At 45.5% G+C, this 21,410-nt stretch overlaps 1 protein-coding gene across 1 annotated transcript in view; it reads left to right on the forward strand.

Moving 5' to 3' along the window:
* LOC138482856 (sodium/iodide cotransporter-like) overlaps window positions 1–21,410 on the forward strand; it is a 570,535-nt gene that overhangs the window by 18,349 nt on the left and 530,776 nt on the right. The window contains exon 4 of the mRNA XM_069613845.1: window positions 15,697–15,764. Coding sequence (XP_069469946.1) covers window positions 15,697–15,764 — 68 coding nt within the window. The remainder of the gene's footprint in view (window positions 1–15,696; window positions 15,765–21,410) is intronic.

Raw genomic sequence — 21,410 nt, forward strand, 5'->3', positions numbered from 1 at the left:
TTTTAGGGTGATTGTACATTTATATGTAGTAGAGGCAGACGTTAAATGACAGGTAGGACGGTCTGTTTGCTCCTGGCCACCATAGTTTGTCGGGGCCAGACAGCGGTAAAACCAGGCCTTATGTAAAGGCCTTTGGTGGGGGCCACCATAGACTGCTGACTCTCAGGTGAATGTGCGTAGAGAGGCTGAGTTTGGCTTATCAGGCCTGGCAGTGGTGGGCTCAATGAAGGTGGGATAGGTGTGCTGATACACAACAAGCACAGATGAAGTAAGGCTTTAGGGTGATGCCTGCGGTATCTGGAATGTCTAGATTCAAGTAGCAGATGCAGTAAATGGCTAGGTGGATAATAGAAGCAGGATTGGAAGGAGCTAGATTTGCTTTGCATAAGAAACCGTAAAGAGCAGCTGCTGTCAAAAAGGCTCAAGATTTGTAGTGGTGTAGTGCCCAAGCGGTACATAAAATCAGAATGACAGTATGAATTTGAGGTCACCTAGATTCGAATTTTGCTGAGAGGTACTAGAAACACATAAAACGAAAATGCAGCATGGATGTGAGGTCACCTAGGTTTGAGTTCTACTGAGAGGCACTAGAAACTAGTAGGCTGCACATATATTTTATGCACTCTGAGAAACATTAGGCTGCTAGGTAGACCTGATAGAGTCATGAGAAAGAGGGTGGCTGGTCAATAGTAGTACAAAGGAACAGTAGAAGGGTCGTGCGACGTGGAGAACGTCATAGGTTAAGTGTCCTCTTCCCCTGTTATACCTCATCAGATGGGACATATTATCTCTATTTGTACAATAGCCACTGATAATGCATAATATATATATATATTTATTTCAGATATTTGATAATGTGCAAACCTTGGCCGAGGACATGTTCGGTACTATAGAGCAATAACAGATAAAAACAATATAAAACTGAAAAAACTAAATATAAACAGATACAAATTACAGTAGTTAGATCTGTGAAAAGCTAAACATTGACACTTCCTTCAATAATGAAAAGGGGCATAGGAGCAAGACACACGAAATCTCGGAGGAAATTCCAGATTTGAGGGACAATGCAGGAGAAAGCTTGGTTGCCTGTCAGAGATTTCTTGACCAACGGAATTTCCAATCTGGAAACAGATTTACTGCATGTTACACACAACCCCCCAGAAAGAATCAATTTAGAAGAATGTTAGGACGGGTAATTGAGTCGAATAGCCCTAGAGGTGATACAACGCTTGAGATATGGTCACATTTACAGGTGTGAACAACTAGGCAAGCTACAGTATGAAAAGCTGAATGTAGTGGTCTTAAAATTCATTTCGGGACACTACAAACTACGGCATTACTGGTAAGGCATTACTTCTGTCAATGTAAGATAGAGCCCAAGTTTGTACAAGTGAATCAATCAAATCAAGGGGAATACATTTGATTTGATGCAAAAGAGAAATTTGGTACATTTCCAATTGTGTTTTTCTAACATGGGTTAACAAGGACAATTTGCTGTCTAACCAGAAGCTGAGTGACCAAGCAGAAGAGACATGAAGGGGGCCATACCATCTTTATTTAGAATATTTAGCAAAGACTGACACGGGTTGGTAGATGTACCAGGAGAACAAAGAAGAAATTCAGCCTTGGACAAATTGATCTTCAAATCATGTGTTGTGATAGGATCAAAAGGAGTGTTTTATGGCCCACCGAGTAAAAGGTCACATACAGTTCATGAAGAGTCAACAAACAACGACCACCTCCATCTGTGGTCCATAAAATGCAATAAAGAATCTGTAAGGTGCCAGTTTCAGTGCAGTGCTAGTCTCCTAAACCAGACTGACATGAACAGAACAACTGATGCTGCTCCATATCAGCTAAACAGATACTGTTTTTTTCTAAGACCTTACCCAAAAAAGGTAAACTAGTAATATGCTGAAAATTGATCAAGGTAGACATAACTAGACAAGATTTCTTTAAAGTGGAGTGATTAGTCCTAACTACAGATTCTCAGGAAAAGTGCCTTGTCTAAGAGAAGATTTTAGAATTTAAAGAGGATGTCTAAGCAGCAGAAGAAAAAGAGAATTTAGCAAATTAGAGGGGATACTGTCAAGAGCATAAGAAGTGGATCCCAAGGATGACAGCATTTGGGGAAAGTCATTTTAAAAAAACTGGAAAATACCAATCACAAATAGGAATATCTTAAGGTACAGAAACAAATACTGAAATGATCAGATTCTTATTGACAATACCTTAGATAAGTTTGATTTAGTCAATAGATATGTATTGATTGGAAGCATTTGTCAAGTGAAGGAAATATAGATTCAGCAATACAGGAAGACACATATTTCTATACCGAGAATATTTTAGAACAGCAAACGTCTATTTTGACACAATGGCCCTCATTACGACCGTGGCGGAAATCGAAAAACAATGGCGGAAATGCAATACCGCCATCGAATAGCGCTCGGTGCGATCATGACCCGTCACCGCAAAGTACGATCCCATTAGCGACACCGTAGTGAACGCCAACGCTAACTGCACCAAGTACGCGCGCGCGCGCCATGCCAAACCGTAATTACCACCATGGCGCAACGGTACGCGAATTCTGACCCTAGCGGACATGCACCTAACGCCATCAAGCACGGCGGAAAGTACCATTCCGCCATGGTGAGAAGTACGGCATCGCGAACCAACCGTAAACGGCCCTACTGAGTGCCTGTACACCGCTCCCTGGCCACATTGTACAACTCCCCGTAGGTGCAATGAAGTCACACAATGCAACCAGTGAAATGTACTAGTCATCCATGCCTGCCAACGAACAAATGAATCTCAAGAGTGGCCAATGGGAGCTGCAGGGCACAGATGGCACGAATACAGAAGCTATACAAATGGACATGACCTCAGTCTCCCACCAAGAAACGCACGCAAACACAGGCACCTGTGACCAGCCATATTCCGATAATCACATCATTCCACCAATCCAACTGGCTGACCGGCATCTGTTACACAAAAGCTAATCCCCCGCCCCTGAGCATGACATCATCAAAACAGTCATATTGGCAGCCCTTATCCCTGACCTCACTGGGCTTCGTAGGCAAACGCGGCCAGCACAGTACCACGCAACTACACTCCGAATCTGGAACCCAATGCAGACCTCCTCACAATACATCGCTCCCCAAATAGGAATATGCCACATCACTTGCAAAGAAGAACGCTACACGGTTCATATCAGAATCGAAATTTAATGCACAACAAATTCACCAAGCCCATACAGCCATTAGGCCATGAACTCCAAAATACATTTCACCATTGTGGGCTGCATCCGCAATAAATGACCAGCTACTTCTTGTGTGACGCCCTGTTCCTTCATGGTACACAGGGGCTACATTCTCGTACGAAAAGGCAACATGGAAGCGCCTAGAACCGCAGGGCCGTCCCAATAGGGTGGCACTAGTCCAGCTGAAAGGCCGAAATGTTGCTCCTAGCCACTAATACTGCGTAAGGGCATGGGGCCCATTGGCGATCGTCCCATAAGATCGTAATGCTGCTCCACTGATTAACACGAAGCAGCAGGTGTCGGGAGTAAAATCCATCTGCAGGAGTGGCATACAGATGGCAGCGGCAAAAGGGGAGGAGATACCTGTCACCCAAATGAAATGAAAAAGAATAGTATGGCATCAGAACTACATTTGAATTACTCACTTCAATGATCACACCAAATCCACAGCCATATGCATGCTAGCCCACACCAAAGGATCATCACCACCCAAAAACCACTTGCGAATCATAACTATCTATATCGAGGTGAAAACACTATCACAAACGAGTGTACCTGTGCATGCGTCTGTTAAAACAGAATCCATCAGATGGGATTGGTAACGTGCATAGACACAAGTGTCTGAAGGCGCGTCGAGACAGGGAGGGCTCAACAAGGCCAGATAGACGATGGTCCCACTATGGCAGCCCTGCATCACATAGCGCGGGGGAGGCGGATAGATTCCAAGAAGCCCTGTACATGGCAAACTCTGTATCAAATCATCTGTCCATGCATCCATACATCATCCCCTCATCCCGTAATGAAAACGCATGTTTCCATACTCACATAACATGTGAAATTTCCATTGAGTCTGTGCGTTATGCAGCCTGCAAAATCCACTGTGCCCCAGCCCGTTATTCCAGTGTTGTGAAGTAACATGTATTTGGGAACGTCCGGCCTTATCGGCCACTTCGCTATTGCGCATCCCAAACTATTCATATCAATCATTGCATCCTCGCCATGGCCCCTGTCCCAAGGACATTGAACAATAGAACGTTATATTTGCAGTCAGACCTGTGGGCATCTCCTCGCCGCTAGCTGAAAACCGAAAGCGCCGCCCTTCGAATTCCTCATTTGCAACATCACGTCGAAAAGGCATCTGTGGCCGCTTGAAATCACAAATTAATCCATCTAGTGCGGCTGTGTGTGAAAATGGCAACTGCCTTCACTCACAAATGGGACGCCCCGCCCGTCGGTGAACCTCGGTACAGTGTTGCATGAGGGTCCACCGTTACTCGAGTACTACGTTCCACTGACCCTTCACAAGTCTGTTCGCGACTGCAAAGATAGTATGTGAAACAATGGGACAATAGCCGAATGAACATATCAACCAATGTTACACTGCCATCGGGTACAAATACATGATTGAAATAGCAAGATACCATTCGTCGAATTGCAGCGTTGTGTGCGGGACGTGCTCGCCCAAAGGGGAGAGCAGCTTGCACAGGTGGAATGAATCACCACAGGTGGAGGCCATACAGCCTGAAAACACATAAATTGCACACCCAGTCTCCTCCCACAACCACACCCACTCCGAAATGCTACCGGCAGGACTAGCTATGTTGGCCCTGGGGGACCTGATAGCACTGCAAGTACTCCAACTTCAAGAAGAAGACGAACACCAACTACAACCGGCCGCACGGAGGAGACGCAGGAGGAGGAGGAGGGCAAGGCAGGGCCAGCAAGGGCCGCCAGCACAGCCACTACCACCACGCAGGCAGCCCGCAATCCCACGCCTCCGAGCACATCCGTTCAACCTCACTGATGAGCAGATCCATACCCTCTACCATTTGGACCGGGACACCATAACCGCCATTGTGGACATGACACAGGCTGACCTTGTCAGCATGATAGATAGCCCAACCGCCATCCCACCCCTGCTGAAGGTGGTGTCTGTACTCCACTTCCTGGCCACAGGCACCTACCAGCACACAGTCGGACAGTTGCATGGCATATCACAGCCACTGTTCTCACGGACACTATTGCAAGTGCTCGATGCCCTCCTGCAGCACGCAGACGACTACATCTCTCTACCACGCTCGGAGCAGGAAATTACCAACACAAAAGTGGGATTCCATGCACTTGCCGGCACACCGGGTTGCATTGGTGCCATCGACTGCACCATGTGGAATTGGTCGTCCCACATGCCATGGAGGCCCAGTACCTCAACCGAAAACAATTTCATTCTCTGAATGTACAAATGGTGTGTGACTCCAACAGGATCATTACACATTGATGTGCCCGATTCCCTGGATCAACCCATGATTCTATGGTCTTGAGGAACTCTACAATACCACGCTACATGGAGCGACACGCAGGCAACAGATCCTGGCTACTCGGTGAGTCTCATTTCATGCAAGATGATGTGGGGTATGTGATGCGGCAATGACCTGGCAGGAAGGGGGGGGGCGTACGTAGCAATGGCATTCCTCTAAATTCCTTTATTGTCCACATACAGGTGATGCCGGGTATCCACTGAAGAGATGGCTCCTCACACCAGTCCGGAACCCACGGGACCAGCATGAGGAGGACTACAACCATGCCCACTCACGTACCCGTGTAGTCATAGAACAGGCATTCGGCCTACTGAAGACTCGTTTCCGCTGCCTCAGCAGGTCTGGCGGGGCACTCCTGTACCGACATGTGAAGGTTGCAAAGATGGTCATGGCATGTGTCATGCTCCACAACATGTGCGTGCGTAGAAATGTGCCCATGCCCCCTGACGCAGAACTGCAAGCACCTGAAGATGGTCATGATGAGGGTGGGGATGTGGCAGCACCTCAAGGAGTCTGCGAGGCACAGGAGGGCCGTGACATTCGTCAGCATCTCATAGATGCATGCTTCTAGCACTCACGCCTGGTGGCTGATACATGGACACGGGACTTGTGGCACTGTGTGTGTCTGGAACATGCACAATATGGACTGTACGCCTATAATGGCCTCGTACACAAAGATCAATGTCCACACATCTCATTGGATGATCGTGCATTGTTTATGGCATATGTGATATCATGTTAAACACCCTATCGACCCACCACCCAAGTGAGCCCAACACACCCCCTCCATCCTCCTACCTCCCCCCCAAACACCAGTGTCCAAAGATGCTCATTGTCAGTGGGCAGACGCTATTGCAAGCCCCCTCTCCGGGTATCAGGGGCACCCCTGCCTGTGGAGCGCAGGTTCCTCCCAGATCTACGTTGGGGGCTGCCCTGGACGGAACTTTCAACGGATGATGTCTCTGCCTGCTCACGTCCATGCATGTCCCTAAGGGTTTGTGAGAGCTCAGTGAGCACACGGCGCACTGCGGCAAGTTCGGCACATACGTCTTTGGACGTCGCATGCAGTTCCCCCCTCAGGCTCTCGGTGCATTTCTCCATTTGTACTCTCAGGCTCTCGGTGCTTCTCTCCATTTGTACTCTCAGGCTCTCGGTGCTACTCTCCATTTGTACTCTCAGGCTCTCGGTGCTACTCTCCATTTGTGCCCTTAGTGTCTCTGTACTTCTCTCCATTTCTGCCCTAAGTGTCTCAGTTGATGTTTCTATGTCTGCCTTAGTGCCCCCACATTCATCGGCATGGTCCTTGAGGAGCGTGGCCAGTTGCTGCTGTTGCACAATTACCTGGTCGAGGGACTGTTGCCTCTGCTGGGCCATGGCCATTTGCGGTGGTGTCACAGAGTGGCTGATCACCTCATGTTGCCTTGCCACAGGGCTTGTGGGGGATGGCCAGTCGTCGTCTTGTGGGTGCCCCTGCGTGGTATCCTCATGGTGTACGGGATAAAACATACAGGGGGATTGAGACAGGTCATGGATGTATGTAACTTCGACATCCCCGTTTTCTGTGTCGGAGCATGCTGCCATTAATGCAGTGTCACCTATGGTGCTGCTGCCACCAGAAGCAGTGCCTACTGTGGCATCCATTGGGGGGACCTGTGGTGGTGCTGTTGTGGGCATGCTGGCTGCTGGGGTGCCTGTTGGGGTTCCCTCCTGTGTGCTGCCACTTGATTTGTGCTGCTTCCGTGTCTTGATGCGTGCAGCTGAGGTGGAGGGTCTTTGGCCGTTGGTCTTGGCCCTCTTTGCAGGTGTGCTGGTAGGGGTGTCCTGGAGCTCGTCGTTTGGATCGGACCCTGTGGTGGAGTAAAGGAGGGCGAGCGTTAATAATGGGTCTGTGGGAATTGGAATGGCAATGTATCACATGCATTGGGGTGGTACCTGAGGGTGATTTGGGTCGGGGCCTTGGAGGTGGTTTCATTTGTGTGTAGAGTGAGGGTGCAGTTGTTTCGCAGCCTGCAGTTAGGGTGTGCCTGCTGCACGTGTAGAGGGTGTTTTTAGGGTTTTTAATTATTTATGTATTTGATGTGAGTTTTAAAGTGTGCTATCAGGCCTATGTATGTGGACGTTCTCCTGGACATGTGTTTCTGTTGCTCTATGTGGACACATGGTACTTCACATGATTGGACATTGTGGTTTTGGCATTGTTTTATTTGGGACACCTACCTGATTCTTCGGATGTCTGCACTCCTTTCTCCATCCCTCCGACTCCCTCTATGCTCTCCATTCCAATGGTGGAGGCACAGATTTCTTCCCAGGGGGTCAACTTGATGGGTGATTCCGATCCTCCCCCGGTAGCTGTGGCAATGTTGCGGTTGGCAGAAAGTATGCTACGGACGCGTATCCGCAGGTCGTCCCATCGCTTTCTGCATTGCTGTGGGTTGCGGGGTGCGGTCCCCACCGCACTTACCCGCTGTGCCACCAGGGCCCATATGGCCTTCTTGTTCGCAAGTGCCGTCCTGGTCATTTGCGTGGAGAAGACGGCGGCAGCATTCTCCTGGAGGGTCTCTGTGAGTACGGTGAGTTCCTCACGGGAGAAGTGGACCTGCCGCTTGCGGTCGCACGCTTTCTTCGCTACTTTTCCCATTTTTCTTGGTTTCACTAGGGTGGATGACGCGTTGGGATGTGTCTCAGGGTAGTATTTTTAATGGTTATGTGGAATTTGTGGTTTTATAGGTGTACGGCGTGATGTTTCCCGTTCCGGGACCATGCTTTTGCTTCCGTTTCCGTATATTTCCGGTCACCGTACTTTACGGTTGGCGCTCACTGCGGTGTCCGCTGAGATGGGTGGCGGTATTGCACCTAGGGCGCCTTACGGCGGCGGTGTGGGCCGTTTTGGGGTCATTTCCGCCATCGCGGACTTTGCACTTCCGCCATGGCGTGGTGCTCGTGCCCGATGGGTCGGAATGAGCCGCACTTTGCTCCGTCGTGCAATGGCGGAAACGCTATTTACGCTATGGCGGTCCGGTCGGTTGATTTCCGCCAGGGTCGTAATGAGGGCCAATGTCAAACCACCTCAAAAAGAGTCTTACACTAAATAGTAGCAACATCATTCTAAGAGGCATAGAGATGCAATTTAGACTCTGTATCAAATATTTTCAATGACAACGGGCAGGCCTGAGCTCTGATTAAGGTTGAGCAGTAGGATCTGGCGCAAAGCCTTCTTAAATTGGCACAATTTACATATTTTCTGAACTAAAGCCAAGGAAAACAAATGCGCCAAAGAGGTCTGATAGATTTTTTGCAAAGGTGAAGCAGCAAGATGACAAATAAAAGTAATTGTGACATCTTGATAGAAATTAGAAATAACATTTACATCAGTCTCATGAGAAATAGTATGAGTGGCAGAAATATAATGCAACGGTGGCATCGATAATTGTGACTAAGAATGCTTCTCAATTAAGATAATAACTACAGGAATTGTTGAATGATGAGATCAGTCAACTGGAGTGTAGGAATCAATAGTAACAAAGGAATCAAAAGAGACAATACAATATAAGATGTTACCCTTAACGTGAGTAGGAAAATCAACATGCTGAACTAAAAATAAATTGGTCAATAACGTATTACATCTAGTTATGAAACCTGAAAAAAGCAGTGTTATGGGTAAGAATAAAATTGGGGATGATAAATCTGAAAGCTGATGTAAAAAATGGGTATACCATTTTGGAGGATGAAACAAAAGTTGAATAGCATAAGAAGAAAAATAAACAATTTCTTTGATGCACTAACAATGCATCACTTTCTAGCCCCCATACATTTCCTGAAATGCAGTGATATTTTATCACTTCATGCCTGATCTCCAATCATTCTGTATACATTTGTTGCCTTGTATTTGTAGTGACAAAATGCTTCTCCTCCTATCTTATTACACTGACAATGCATTACTTCCCATAGTATTTGCACTGGTATTATGTCACTTCCAGTATGTCATTGCTTAATATCCTGGCTAACCTACAATACAATTTTTTTTACTCCCTATCTTGTCTGAAAACGTATTTGCATGGTAAACAAGCAGTAAATGTTGCTGCCAAACTCCAGCCATAGTTTGCTCTATATTAATTAAATTAATTAATTCATTCATTTTGTCATTTGTTATAGCACCTTTTACCATAATTATGGTCCCAACGTGTTTTTGGTTGAATGCCCTTGGAGGGGCCAAGTACAAAAATGTGGGCGAGTTTGGGAGGTGCTATTATGCGTGTGTGCATTTCAGCCATTAAGGTTATACAAGAGCGGTCAAGACCTGTGTAGCCACCCTCCTCTAAATAGAGCGTGTATGCACACAGCAGCAGAATACTATGGACTTAAGGGTGGTATTGTGTTAATGAGATAGAGAGTTATGTGGGAAGCTACAGTTCGAATTTGTGTCATTAAAGGTAGCTTTATTCTTATGGCAGCAGGGATGTGCGATAGTGTTTATGTTGTATGTGAGTGCAGTGTGTGTGGAGTGAGACTCGGCCTTCCACAACAATTTCTGTTTCCTGGGTTCATCTGCTCAATGAATGCATAATATTCACCCTCTGAGAGGTACTTAAAATGATAGATTACAGTCCCTAGTTCCTTCTAATGTGAAAGCAATGATTCCATGTGGCAGCCTACCCCACCCCCCGTGCTTTAGAGTTACATTCAGTGCCAACCACCAGTGAGGGGTACGAGGTGTCTGGTTGTCCTCCTATTGGATGATCAGCGAGATTTGTTTATGATCTGATATGTGGAGATTAAAGAACCCTTTGGTAAAGCAATATACTTTCTTTTCTGCAAGACACAAAGTATACTCACGGATTGACCTCCTTTTGACTTCGGGCTTGTGCACAGTCATTCAAAGGGGGAGACATTAAAGCCATACTAATTTCTGACCATGCACCTATCAGTCTTGAAATGAAACTTACTTTTCCCCTACCTAAGTCAAACACTTGGAGGATGAATGTTACACTTCTTGATGACAATACTATGGTGGATAAAATAATAAAAGAAGCACGATTCTTTGTGGCTCAAAATTGTACTTGTGAAGCGAAGTAGAATTTGTGTGGGAAGCCTTCAAGTCTTACATAAGAGGGATGTTCATTGGTATGTCGAGCAAAAAGAAAAAAGAGAAGGACAATGAAATTAAGAAGCTGAATGAGGAAATTCAGACTCTTGAAAAAGAAAACATGCTGAAATTCTCTATGTGTTCTTTTAGTTCCATGCAAAAGAAAAAAGAAAAGCTAGAAGACGTGCTTGCGTTAAAGGCGGAGAGACTCCTATTTAGAACAAAATTCAAGCATTATGAAAAGGGCGAGAAATGTGATAGGCTTCTTGCTTATCATTTACGGACTTTAGAGAATGAGAGAACGATATGTGCTTTAGAACAGATGAAAGGAATTATGACATTTGAACCGGCTGAAATGAATGATACTTTCAAGGAATATTATTCCAAATTGTATTCTTCAGTGGTTCATATGTCCCAGGGGGAAGTGAGACGTTTGGTTACTGATTGTCATTTGCAAAGTATTAAATCGACATACAAAGATTCCCTCAGGAAAGACTTGGATGTAGAGGAACTCAGAGCAGCTGCTGGTGCTTTAAATTCAGGGAAATGTCCGGGACCAGATGGTTTGCCAGCTGAACTGTATAAAATTTTCCCCCAAGAGGTTTTTCATCTAATGTTGGCCATGTTACACTCATCTTTAATAGATGGTCGTCTCCCAGAATCTATGAGACATGCATTGATATCCGTTTTTTGAAAGAAGGGAAATCTCCAGTCAAAACAAGTAGCTATCGGCCAATAAGCTTATTGAACACAGATAATAAAATCTTTGCAAAAGCATTGGCTATGAGAATGGTGGCTTCTCTATTGGATATAATTGACCAAAGTCAGACTGGCTTTGTAAAAGGGAGGCACACCTCAGATAATATGAGAAGACTTTTGTTGACTTTGTTTGAGAGTAAGGAACATATGGAAGATGTGGTGGTGTTGTCACTGGATGCGGAAAAGGCTTTTGACCGGATAGAGTGGAAATATCTTCTGTCAGCCTTGGAAGGTTTCGGATTTGAGAAAAACATGATAGATTGGATAAGGCTGTTATATTCGTTACCTACAGCCAGCGTGAACACTAATTTGAACTTGAAAGGGGGACAAGACAAGGCTGCCCCCTGTCACCCATTTTATTTGTCATCGCAATGGAATTATTGGCTGTGTAGATACGAGAAGACAGGGCAATCGAAGGTATTTCTTATGGGGAAGCATGTCAAGAAATCTGGCTTTATGCGATGATATGTTGCTGGTTGTCCAGAATGTGGAGTCCTCCATTCCATCGCTAATTAACCAAATAGACATTTTTCACAAAGTTTCTGGTTATAAAATCAATTGGTCAAAATCAGAGGCACTGCCAGCATCGAATTCATGCTCGACCTTGACATTGAAGAATTTTGCCTTTAATTGGTGTTCGGTCAAGATGCGCTACCTTGGAATTTGGCTGACTAAAGATGTAGTTAAAATGATGGAAGTGAACATTACACACGTTATCCAAAATATGGAGTCAGACTTTAAAAGATGGAGTGAGTTAAGATTAAGTCTATGGGAAAGTGTGCATGCAATCAAAATGACGACAAATCCGAGAGTTAACTATATCTTAAGCATGATTCTCTTGCAGTTTAAAAAATGTTATTTAAAGAAAATGGAAAGCTTGATTCAGTCCTTCCTGTGGGAGGGAAAACAACCGCGTCTAAAACTATGGAAACTACAACTTTCACAAGCATGTGGTGGTCTAGGGGTCCCAGATTTTGAAAATTATCATTTGGCGTTTGGGGCTCGCCACTTGGTGCCTTTCCTAGAAGATTCTTCTGATGTCTGTACAATGGCAGAATCAAGTAGGTCTTCGTCTCTTTCCACCAGGGCAATTCTATCAACGGTGGATGGAACGGGCTATAAATCATCTCCACTAACAGCTTTTGTGAGATCATGCTGGAAGAATCTCTGGAACAAGAGCGGAAAGAATGTTTCAGAGGATGGATTTACTTCGCTCTGGGTGAATCCAGCCATTACGTTAAATGGAAAACCTCTTTTCTGGGCAAACTGGCTATTGGGTGGTGTGCAGTGGATAGAAGATCTTATTGAGGAAGGAAAATGGATCAGCTTTAAAAGACTGAAGCAAGTTAAAGATCTCAGGGATTTCACAATGGGAGAGTATAGGAAACTGAAAAAAGCTCTGGTGAACAAGATTCCGGATGGGTGCAAGAGGTGGCATGTTTGGCTGAAAGATTATAAATCAGAAGGTGGCATGGCTGCAAAAGTGTACAAGAATCTTGAACAGTATAAAGAACCAAACTATGACTTACTATCAAAACGGTCAGACATAATAGACTCAGAGATGTCGGAGGGCAGATGGAGAAATCTGTGCAAGAATGTGGCTCTAACATCCTTGAATCTAGGAGAAAGGTGTAGACAGATCAAAATTGAACAGAGTTTGTTGGACGCCACAAAGATTGCAAGCAAGAGGTTTGGCAGATTCGAGTGCCTGTTGGAGGTGCAAACATGCTAATGGTTCTTTTGAGCATATGATTTGGGATTATTATGAACTAAGGTCATTCTGGAGTGGGGTCATTCTGAGGATGAACGAAGTTCTTCTGATATATCTGGACTTTGATTATATGACTGTAATTTTGGGTGAAGATGACATGGTGGAGGATCTCTCTTTTCCACAGAGATGTTGGTTTTTCAGGGCGTCAAATTCTGCCCAAAAAATCATATTGAGAAAATGGAAAAGTGACGATAGACCGACAATTTCAGAATGGATGGATCATCTGAAACAAGTATCCAGAATGGAGAGATTGATTTTATACAGGGTTAAGAAAATGAACTTGTTTGATCAAATCTGGGGCAGATTTTTAAATTTATAAGACTGTTGTTCTCCTGATTTGTATCGAATCCATAATTTTCCTATAGGGAATGTGTATTCATAAATGTGATGATCCTGGCTTTTATGTTTTATGCTCATTTATTGGCTGTATATTTTGTGTTGTATTATATTTAAAATCAATAAACATGTAAATAAAAATGAAAAAGTGTGATGCATTGCCCCCCTCCAAGCCCACATGAGTGCAATACCTGGCCCACTGTCAGGATTCACTCTCAGTGCAAGTTGCTGGAATGGCTACATGGGACTGCAGGGTGAAACGTGTGTACTAGAGATGGGAAGTTGGTGCAGGGAGCCTGAGGGGATCAGGAAGTCGGGGGAACAGCCAGATTTTGAGGGCTTTCCTGAAGGCCGGGTGATCCTCTATGAGCCAGAGAGATGGGGAGGGAGTTCCAGAAAGTGGGTGTGAGGACAGAGAAACAGGCCTCTCCTGATCTGGAGAACATGAAAGGAGGGATTACCAGGAGGTGTGCGCAGCCTGATCTGAGGATTCTGGTGTGGTGTAAGCGAGTGAGTTTGTTTTGGAGGAATTACATGCCTTTCTTGTGGTTAATAAACATGGCTTTGAAGGAGGCCGGTCGGCTGATGGGCAGCCAGTTAAGTGTCCTGGGTGGGGGGCGGAGGGATGTTTTCTGGGGGAGAGTGTCGGGGAGGAGCCTTGCTGCAGAGTTTTGAATGCATTGGACCTTTCTCAGTTGGCATGTAGGTGCCCCTAGGTAGAGGCAGTTAGAGTAGTCTAGGCACGAGAGGATGATGGCCATGATTGTGGAATCTATATGGGGTAGGAGAGATAAGGAACAATCTGTTTGAGAATGCAGAGGATGCAGAGGTGGAACATGCACCATCTGGAGACTGCAATGATGTGATCTAAACATGCATCCTAGGTTTTTTGACACAGAGGAATGCAGTGGGCACGGGTCCTAAAGAGTTCAGCCAAGGGATAGGTTGGGGAAGAAGAGCTGTTTTGCCGCAGATTAGGAACCCCTTTTTCCAGGAGCAGGTGATTGGTCGTCATCCAGGGGTCAATGTCTGACAGTATGCAAGGTCTGGGTGGGGTGAGGAGGGGGAGTTGGGAATATTGAGGATGATCTGAGTGTCATCAGCATAGTTGTAACAGGTGAGACTGGGGGAATGGATGAGCTTGGGGAGAGGTGAAAGGTACAGGATGATGAGGAGGAGGGGAGTTCCTGGGAGACTGGGCAGGTGGCAAAGGAGAAAGGATGGAGGGAGACAATTTGGGAGCAGTCAAATAGGAAAGAGGAGATCCATCTCCTGAGGGTGGAGTCCCTTATGAGCTGATAGAACGTCCAAGTGATCAAACCACACAAACTGGGCACAGTTTAAGACACCATTGAAATCTTTAACAAGCACAGGTCTCTGTGGAGCGCTGTGTGAGAGGGCAGGTTCTACCATTAGGCAATACTAGGCATCCTCACAATCTGATCCTATTGCCACAGAGGTGGGTGTCGCAATGGCACTCCATGCCTTCACTATGTATATCCAGTAACAACTTTGCAATAGGGATGGATTTCATGTGCTTCAATAGTAGCTGGACAATGGGTATTCAAAACGTTTGAACCTGAAACTTTAAATGAATCTCAATTTACACCGGGTGCCTAGATAAGGGTATTTGTTTTTGCTCCAACACGTCTCAGACTTGTGTCACATATAAGTTTTGTTCATGTAATGCTTCTTTAAACTCTACATCGATTTTGTTAGGCTTGTGTGTGTTATATGTGTTTGTATGCGTTATAATTCAGAGAGTAGGACGTTTTCAGGTCGAATCAATTTGAATTTCATTAATGCCAATAGTTGCCTATAGCTTGGAATGATTTAAACCGTTTTCATCCATAAATAAGGCGACTCAGGTATTTAAATCCCTGACTGGAAGCCTCTCCGGGGGCAGCTCCTTAGGGCGTTAACTAATTTAATCTGGAAGAAACCATTATTTCAATGACTCGATGAAAAACTTTAGGACTCGCCCATTCATAGCTTCAAAGACCATTTCATATTGTTTCACCTGTTTTGAAAAGCCCTTATCACCATAGCGTCAATTTAATAGTGCTGGCTGGAATGGTGTTAGTGATTAAATCTTTCATGGCGTTTCATAATATATATATAATATAATATATTAAAAATCTAGTGAACCTGTTTCCTTCGTTTCTTTTTTTAGTCACAGGTCTCGACATCTGGGCGTCAGTCTTTTCCACCGGAGCCATCTGCACTTTTTACACTACAGTGGTGAGTGATATATTTTTGATCAGCCTTTATGTCTATATAGTCATGCACAGGCGCACACGCGCATTGATGTAGATACACATTCCACATCCACGCATGACCCACCAAGTCTTTCAAACCTTACTTACTTTACCGTTATCCTTCCCTGGAGGTTTGAATAATCCCATTGACCACTTTTTGAAGACCACAGCCACCTGAACAAGTTGCAAAAACGAGTGGGACCCTTCCCTTGGTCTAAACTCTCCTGCATAATTGAGATTGCTTAGCTACTAGAAGACTGCAGGGGGGATGATGCAACAGAATTTATGCCAAGGTTCCAAAGTAATATGATAATACACAGAATTATAATACACAGATAATACACAGCAGTATGGAGACTCGGAGCGGGGCCATCCCCACTCCACACCTCCACATGGCTGGAGGCTTCCATCGTCCCCTGTTGGGGACGCAGGTACGGTTTTTTTTTCTTCCCCTCCCTCCCTTCCGAGCTCCCTTTTTTCTGGAGCGGACGCGCTGGGAACACTTGTGTTCCCAGCGCGTCCGCTCCCGATGGCCGCCATGGAAAGGGAAAACGGACTCCGTTTTCTCTTTCTCGGTGGGCATTTTTTTGGTAGTTTCTTTTATTTATCTTTTTTAAACGCTGCAGCGTTTCGTTACAGAAAAAATGCTTTTAGTGCCCCGGTCACGCATATATTACAGGCCGGGGTACTAATGGCAACATGACCCTCGCAGCGGGGGCATTACCGACTCAGGTAATGCCCCGGGGCCTTTGTTAAGGCCCTCGCTTTCCATATTGCTTAAATATTTACATATATAGTGATTTTCACTTATAGACTGTTGCAGACCCAAGAACACCTGCATTGCATAAAGGCACACCCAGACCCACTTAAAAGCTGCTTACTGGACGGGGGCAGGTCCAGGACACCTGCAGAGACCCACCAGCATTCAAGAATGCTTAGCTTAAGTGAGGAATAGAGCGATCCTCAGAACAGCAGAAAGAGGGAAAACCCAACATTGCACAAGCAGTACAGAGAGCACCGAGTGCTTCAGGCCATTAACTCAGGGGACGCGCTTGGTGGAAGACCTGATCACTTTCTCCCAGGGGATGCAAGCACTGAGAGGAGAGGCTCCAGACCAAAGTCATGGTGGTCAAGGGGAATGCAAGAAAGCCTGTAAGGCACACAACAGCCAGACTGCCCGGGCTTAACACAAAGAAAAATACATGGTGGTAGAAGAGTGAGGTTCTGGGAAACGAAGGGCAGATATTACAATGATGCAGAGTTGAAGAGTCAAATTCAACCTATCATGAATGGACTACAAAAAGACTGTTTTCAAGGGAAATTAAGTTGATGGTTTATGTTTAATGTTGATTGTTTTAATGCTGCTCAAGTACAGTAAAGGGAAGAGTGAGCATAATCCTTCGCCTCCATGTCTTTAATAGAATTTCGACTTTCTATAACGTCAGTATGGAAAATCAATATTATCCTTAGATATGGTTAGTGTTCTGCTCTTAACATGTCCAGAGCATTATCTATAAATGCATCTATTAGGTGTGACAAAGCAGCCAAGAGTGCCATGTTGTTATGGTTGGTTTCCAAAGATCTGTATGTATGTGTATTGGAATCAGGTACATTTGGGCTCTGAAACGGGATGGGCTTTAGCTTCACAACTGACCTAGCCTTTTAGCAGACATGGCCTTCTGACATGCAGAGTCCCAGTTGGGGATCTGGGCAGTAGATCTGGGTTGGGCTCCTAGATGAGTTGGATTCAGGTTGGGCTGGTCATGGCTGGTCTGTAGGCAAGGATGGCCTCCGAAGGCAGCTTTTCCTGCACTTAGTGATGGCTTCATGGTTAGGATTGGCTCCAGGTTGAGATGGGCTCTCAGATTGGCCACTGGCTAACATCACTCTGGGTTCTGAAACTAGCCTCCAATCTGGGGCAACTACTGATCTGATTTCTTGCCATGATTGGAATCTGGATAAGAAAGGCTGGTGCAAGGCAGAGCTAGGGTGCAGACCCAGCTCGGCTGTAGAAAGAACTGGGATGTGTACAGAGCTCAACTCAGGATTGGGCATCTACAGGTAGGGTAATATAGCATGATGCTACTCAATGTCACAAACAGATTGTGCTCAATGGATTCCAGTTTTGATCCCCTGCTCCGCTGCAGTGATCACAAATCTGGGAGTGCTCCTTCACACCAATCTCTCCTTGTAAACTCTTATTGCTCATGTCACAAACAGGCTTATTTAGGACCTCATTACGACCCAGGCGCTAATGGGTTAACGGCGCCGTAAAAGGCTGCGGCGCCGTTAACCTATTAGCGCCTAATTACGAGGTCCCTTTGCGGGACCCGCCCTTAACGGCTGGTGTAGACCAGCCGTTAAAGTAGGGACCCGCAAAGGGACCTTGGTGCTAATTACGGTGCCGCAATTTGCGGCTACGTACTGAGCGCCTTCCCCATTCCCATTGAGCCCTATGGGGCAAAAATGGGAATGGGGAAGGGCCATGGAGGAAGGGGGAATTACTGCCCCACCAACCTTGTAATGGGGTGGTAATTCCCCCTTTCTCCATGTTAGAGTCAGTAATTTACCGACATGGACCATGGTGCTAATAGCACCATGGTCTTCCGCCAGGGTCGTAATGATACTGCCATTTCTTCATATCAATAAAAGAGTGAGTTGAGAATTCCTGATAAGCTTCGTTGTCAAGACGTACATATGAGGCACACGAGAGGAACAGTGCTAGTAGGGGGTGGGTCCCTAACATACATCTTCATTATCTTACTGTCAGTGTTAGTGAGGGGGCAGAGGATATACTGAGCTGATGAAAGTGGGAAACCTATCACATTCTCCAGTTCTAAGCAGTATAGTCTATCATCGGTCTGGGTGGCTAGTGACTTGAGGAGTCTTAGCAGAAACGATGTCATGTGGCATATCAGAGGAGTAGAGATGGGGGGATCCTGACATAGGCAAGAAACATAATGGCTCTCCTATCACCTATCAGTCTAGGTGTGTACGGTTGCAGTCCTGGAAGGGGGTTAGTAGCTTATAAGCCATCCCAATCTCCAATTAGTTGAGTTTTCTGTTTGAGGTGATGTGTGCATGTGTGAATCATGTTTGGTAGTATCAAGCATGGGCTAAGGTGCCATTGGGATTCTCCATCTCTCCTTATGTGTGTCAGAAGTATTTTGTACGGGGGGGCTGTGCTTCCTAATTCCAGGTTGTATGTGGAGGTGTAGGCTTGAGGTTGCAGTTATGTCACTTTGTATTGTTGGGTCCCACACAGTCGAACATGTGACAACACACACTCACTGTCACCTCATGTCCCGAGCATTGGAGTTGGGTGGTCAGTGGAGCATTAAGACGACAGCAATGTTGCAGTTGGTCAGCTAGTGCGAGTGTAGATAGGTCAGATGTTCTCTGTCCCACCCAATATTCAATTACTGCTAATCTGTTGGTCCATTCTTATTTTTCCACTATTCTTTTCCCTACCTATGCAGTCTTCCAGCCTCTCTTCTTTTGCAGTTGGTCATCTGATGCAAGTGGATCTAGGTAGTGTGACCTATGCACCAACCACCTGTTCAGTCCTGCCCTTTATTTTCCTTTCTTAACTGTTGGTCATAGGGTGTCTATCGCCTGGGCATCCAAAGCGAAGGGCAGACAAAAAAAATCCTGTTTGGGCATGAAACATCCAGGACCAGAAATCCTGCTCCTCAAACATGAGGCAAGCTCCCAGTAACATTATTGACACCATGTTGTAAGAACTTGCACTTGCATCACCATAGACACCATCAGTACTCTATCAACCACTACATGAAAACTGATGCTTGCCAATATTCAATCAGCAATACACTTTATAGCAGACATTGCTAACCTTATCACCACACACAACTTGGATGCCATCTTCATCACCAAGACCTGGATGACATTCACCTCCACCCACATCATAGAAATCTACAAAGAGACAATGCAAACAAGATGGCTATAGGCCTCAACCTCATTCACAAGTCATCATGGCCATGCAGGCAACTGGACACCACCACCATCAGCTCTTTCAAAAACATCTCCTGCCACTTCCCACTCTCCCCAATCGACACAGTCACCTTCCACCTCATCTACAGACCAATCAAGGCCAACACCCCAATCATCATAGACTTGACAGACTAGGTCACCAACATGTCCAACAAGCATGTGAAAAATATCTCCCTCTATAACTTCATCATCCCTGGCAACTGAGCAACCAGATGCATGAAACAAGATCTGTACTGCTTTCTCAACACTCTGACCCTCACACAGTACATGAAAGACCCAACACAAAGGAGAGGTAATATCCTCTACCTCAGCATCACCACTGTGGCCATCCTTTCTCTCATCTCTCCAATCCCACTTGGCTGGTCAGACCATCTGGCAAACCGGTTTGGCATCACTCACATTATCCCAGTCAAGCATGCTCATCGGCAAACCACCAAACAAGACTTCAGATCATTCAGGAAATTCCCAGTGGAAGCTCTCACAGAAGATCTCACCAGCCTCCACCTCACATGGGCTGATCTAACTCAGATGAACCAGGACTGCAACTCGCTTTATTCAAGAACTCAACACCACCCTCCCAACCAACATCAACCGCTATGACATGCTGAAACAATGCACCTTCCAACCTAAACCTAAAGTACGTTGGTACGCTCAAGAACTCAACCTCAACAGAAGAAACAAGAAAAGACATGGTGACTAACCTACAGCACATGTAACCTCCGCCTCAAGGAAATCTGTACTTCGTACAGATGAGCAATCACAACTGCCTAGGCCAACTACTACTAGAACACAATAGCCAAAGCCAACAAGGAGAGCAGAACCCTCTTCAAGTCATCAAGCATTGCATCCGCACTATGCCTGAGCCAGTCCTTACCGCACTCCATTGAAAAATCCACGTCCATCAACTATTTCTTATTTAACAACATTTGCAATGTCCACCAGCACACACCAACACCCCTACTGACAGCACACCACCCAGCCTATCTTGCAAAACTACCACTACCTGAAATTGATAAATAGCAAATCTCTACTCCTCCGCCTATCAGCAAACCCTAGAGCAAACCTGAAATTCATACTGAAATAAAGACCGCCAACTTACAATTCAACCTTCCTAGATGCCTTCACAGAAGCAACAACCAACATAGCCATTGAGCACAATCAGCTGATCATCCTAAGAGACTTCAACATCTGGTTCACAGCGCCACCAATTCAAATCCTCTGGAGCGACCACCTCATCATTCCCTTCATAATCACACAGACCACTCCAATAACCATGCAACAGGACAAGTCACCGATCATCATGAAAAGAAATTAGAGAACCATCAAAAACTCCAGCCTAACTGAACTACTGGAACTCAGCAAACCACAAGAATCAACTATGGATGAAGCTGACCTGGACAAAAAATATAGATCTACACCACAACTGGATCGCAACAACAATTGACGCGATCGCCAAAGAAAAACCTTTTACCCCTTCATGCAAAACAGCAACAGCAAAATGGTTCACCCCACTACTCAGTGACGTGAAAAGAAAAAAACTAAAACTGGAACTAGAATGGAGGATCAAACAAAACTGTGAAAAGAAATTAAATTTCAACAACATACCCGCTCATACAAA

Source organism: Ambystoma mexicanum, chromosome 1p (assembly GCF_040938575.1).
Source record: "Ambystoma mexicanum isolate Mex_15411 chromosome 1p, UKY_AmexF1_1, whole genome shotgun sequence".
Lineage (NCBI taxonomy): Eukaryota > Metazoa > Chordata > Amphibia > Caudata > Ambystomatidae > Ambystoma > Ambystoma mexicanum.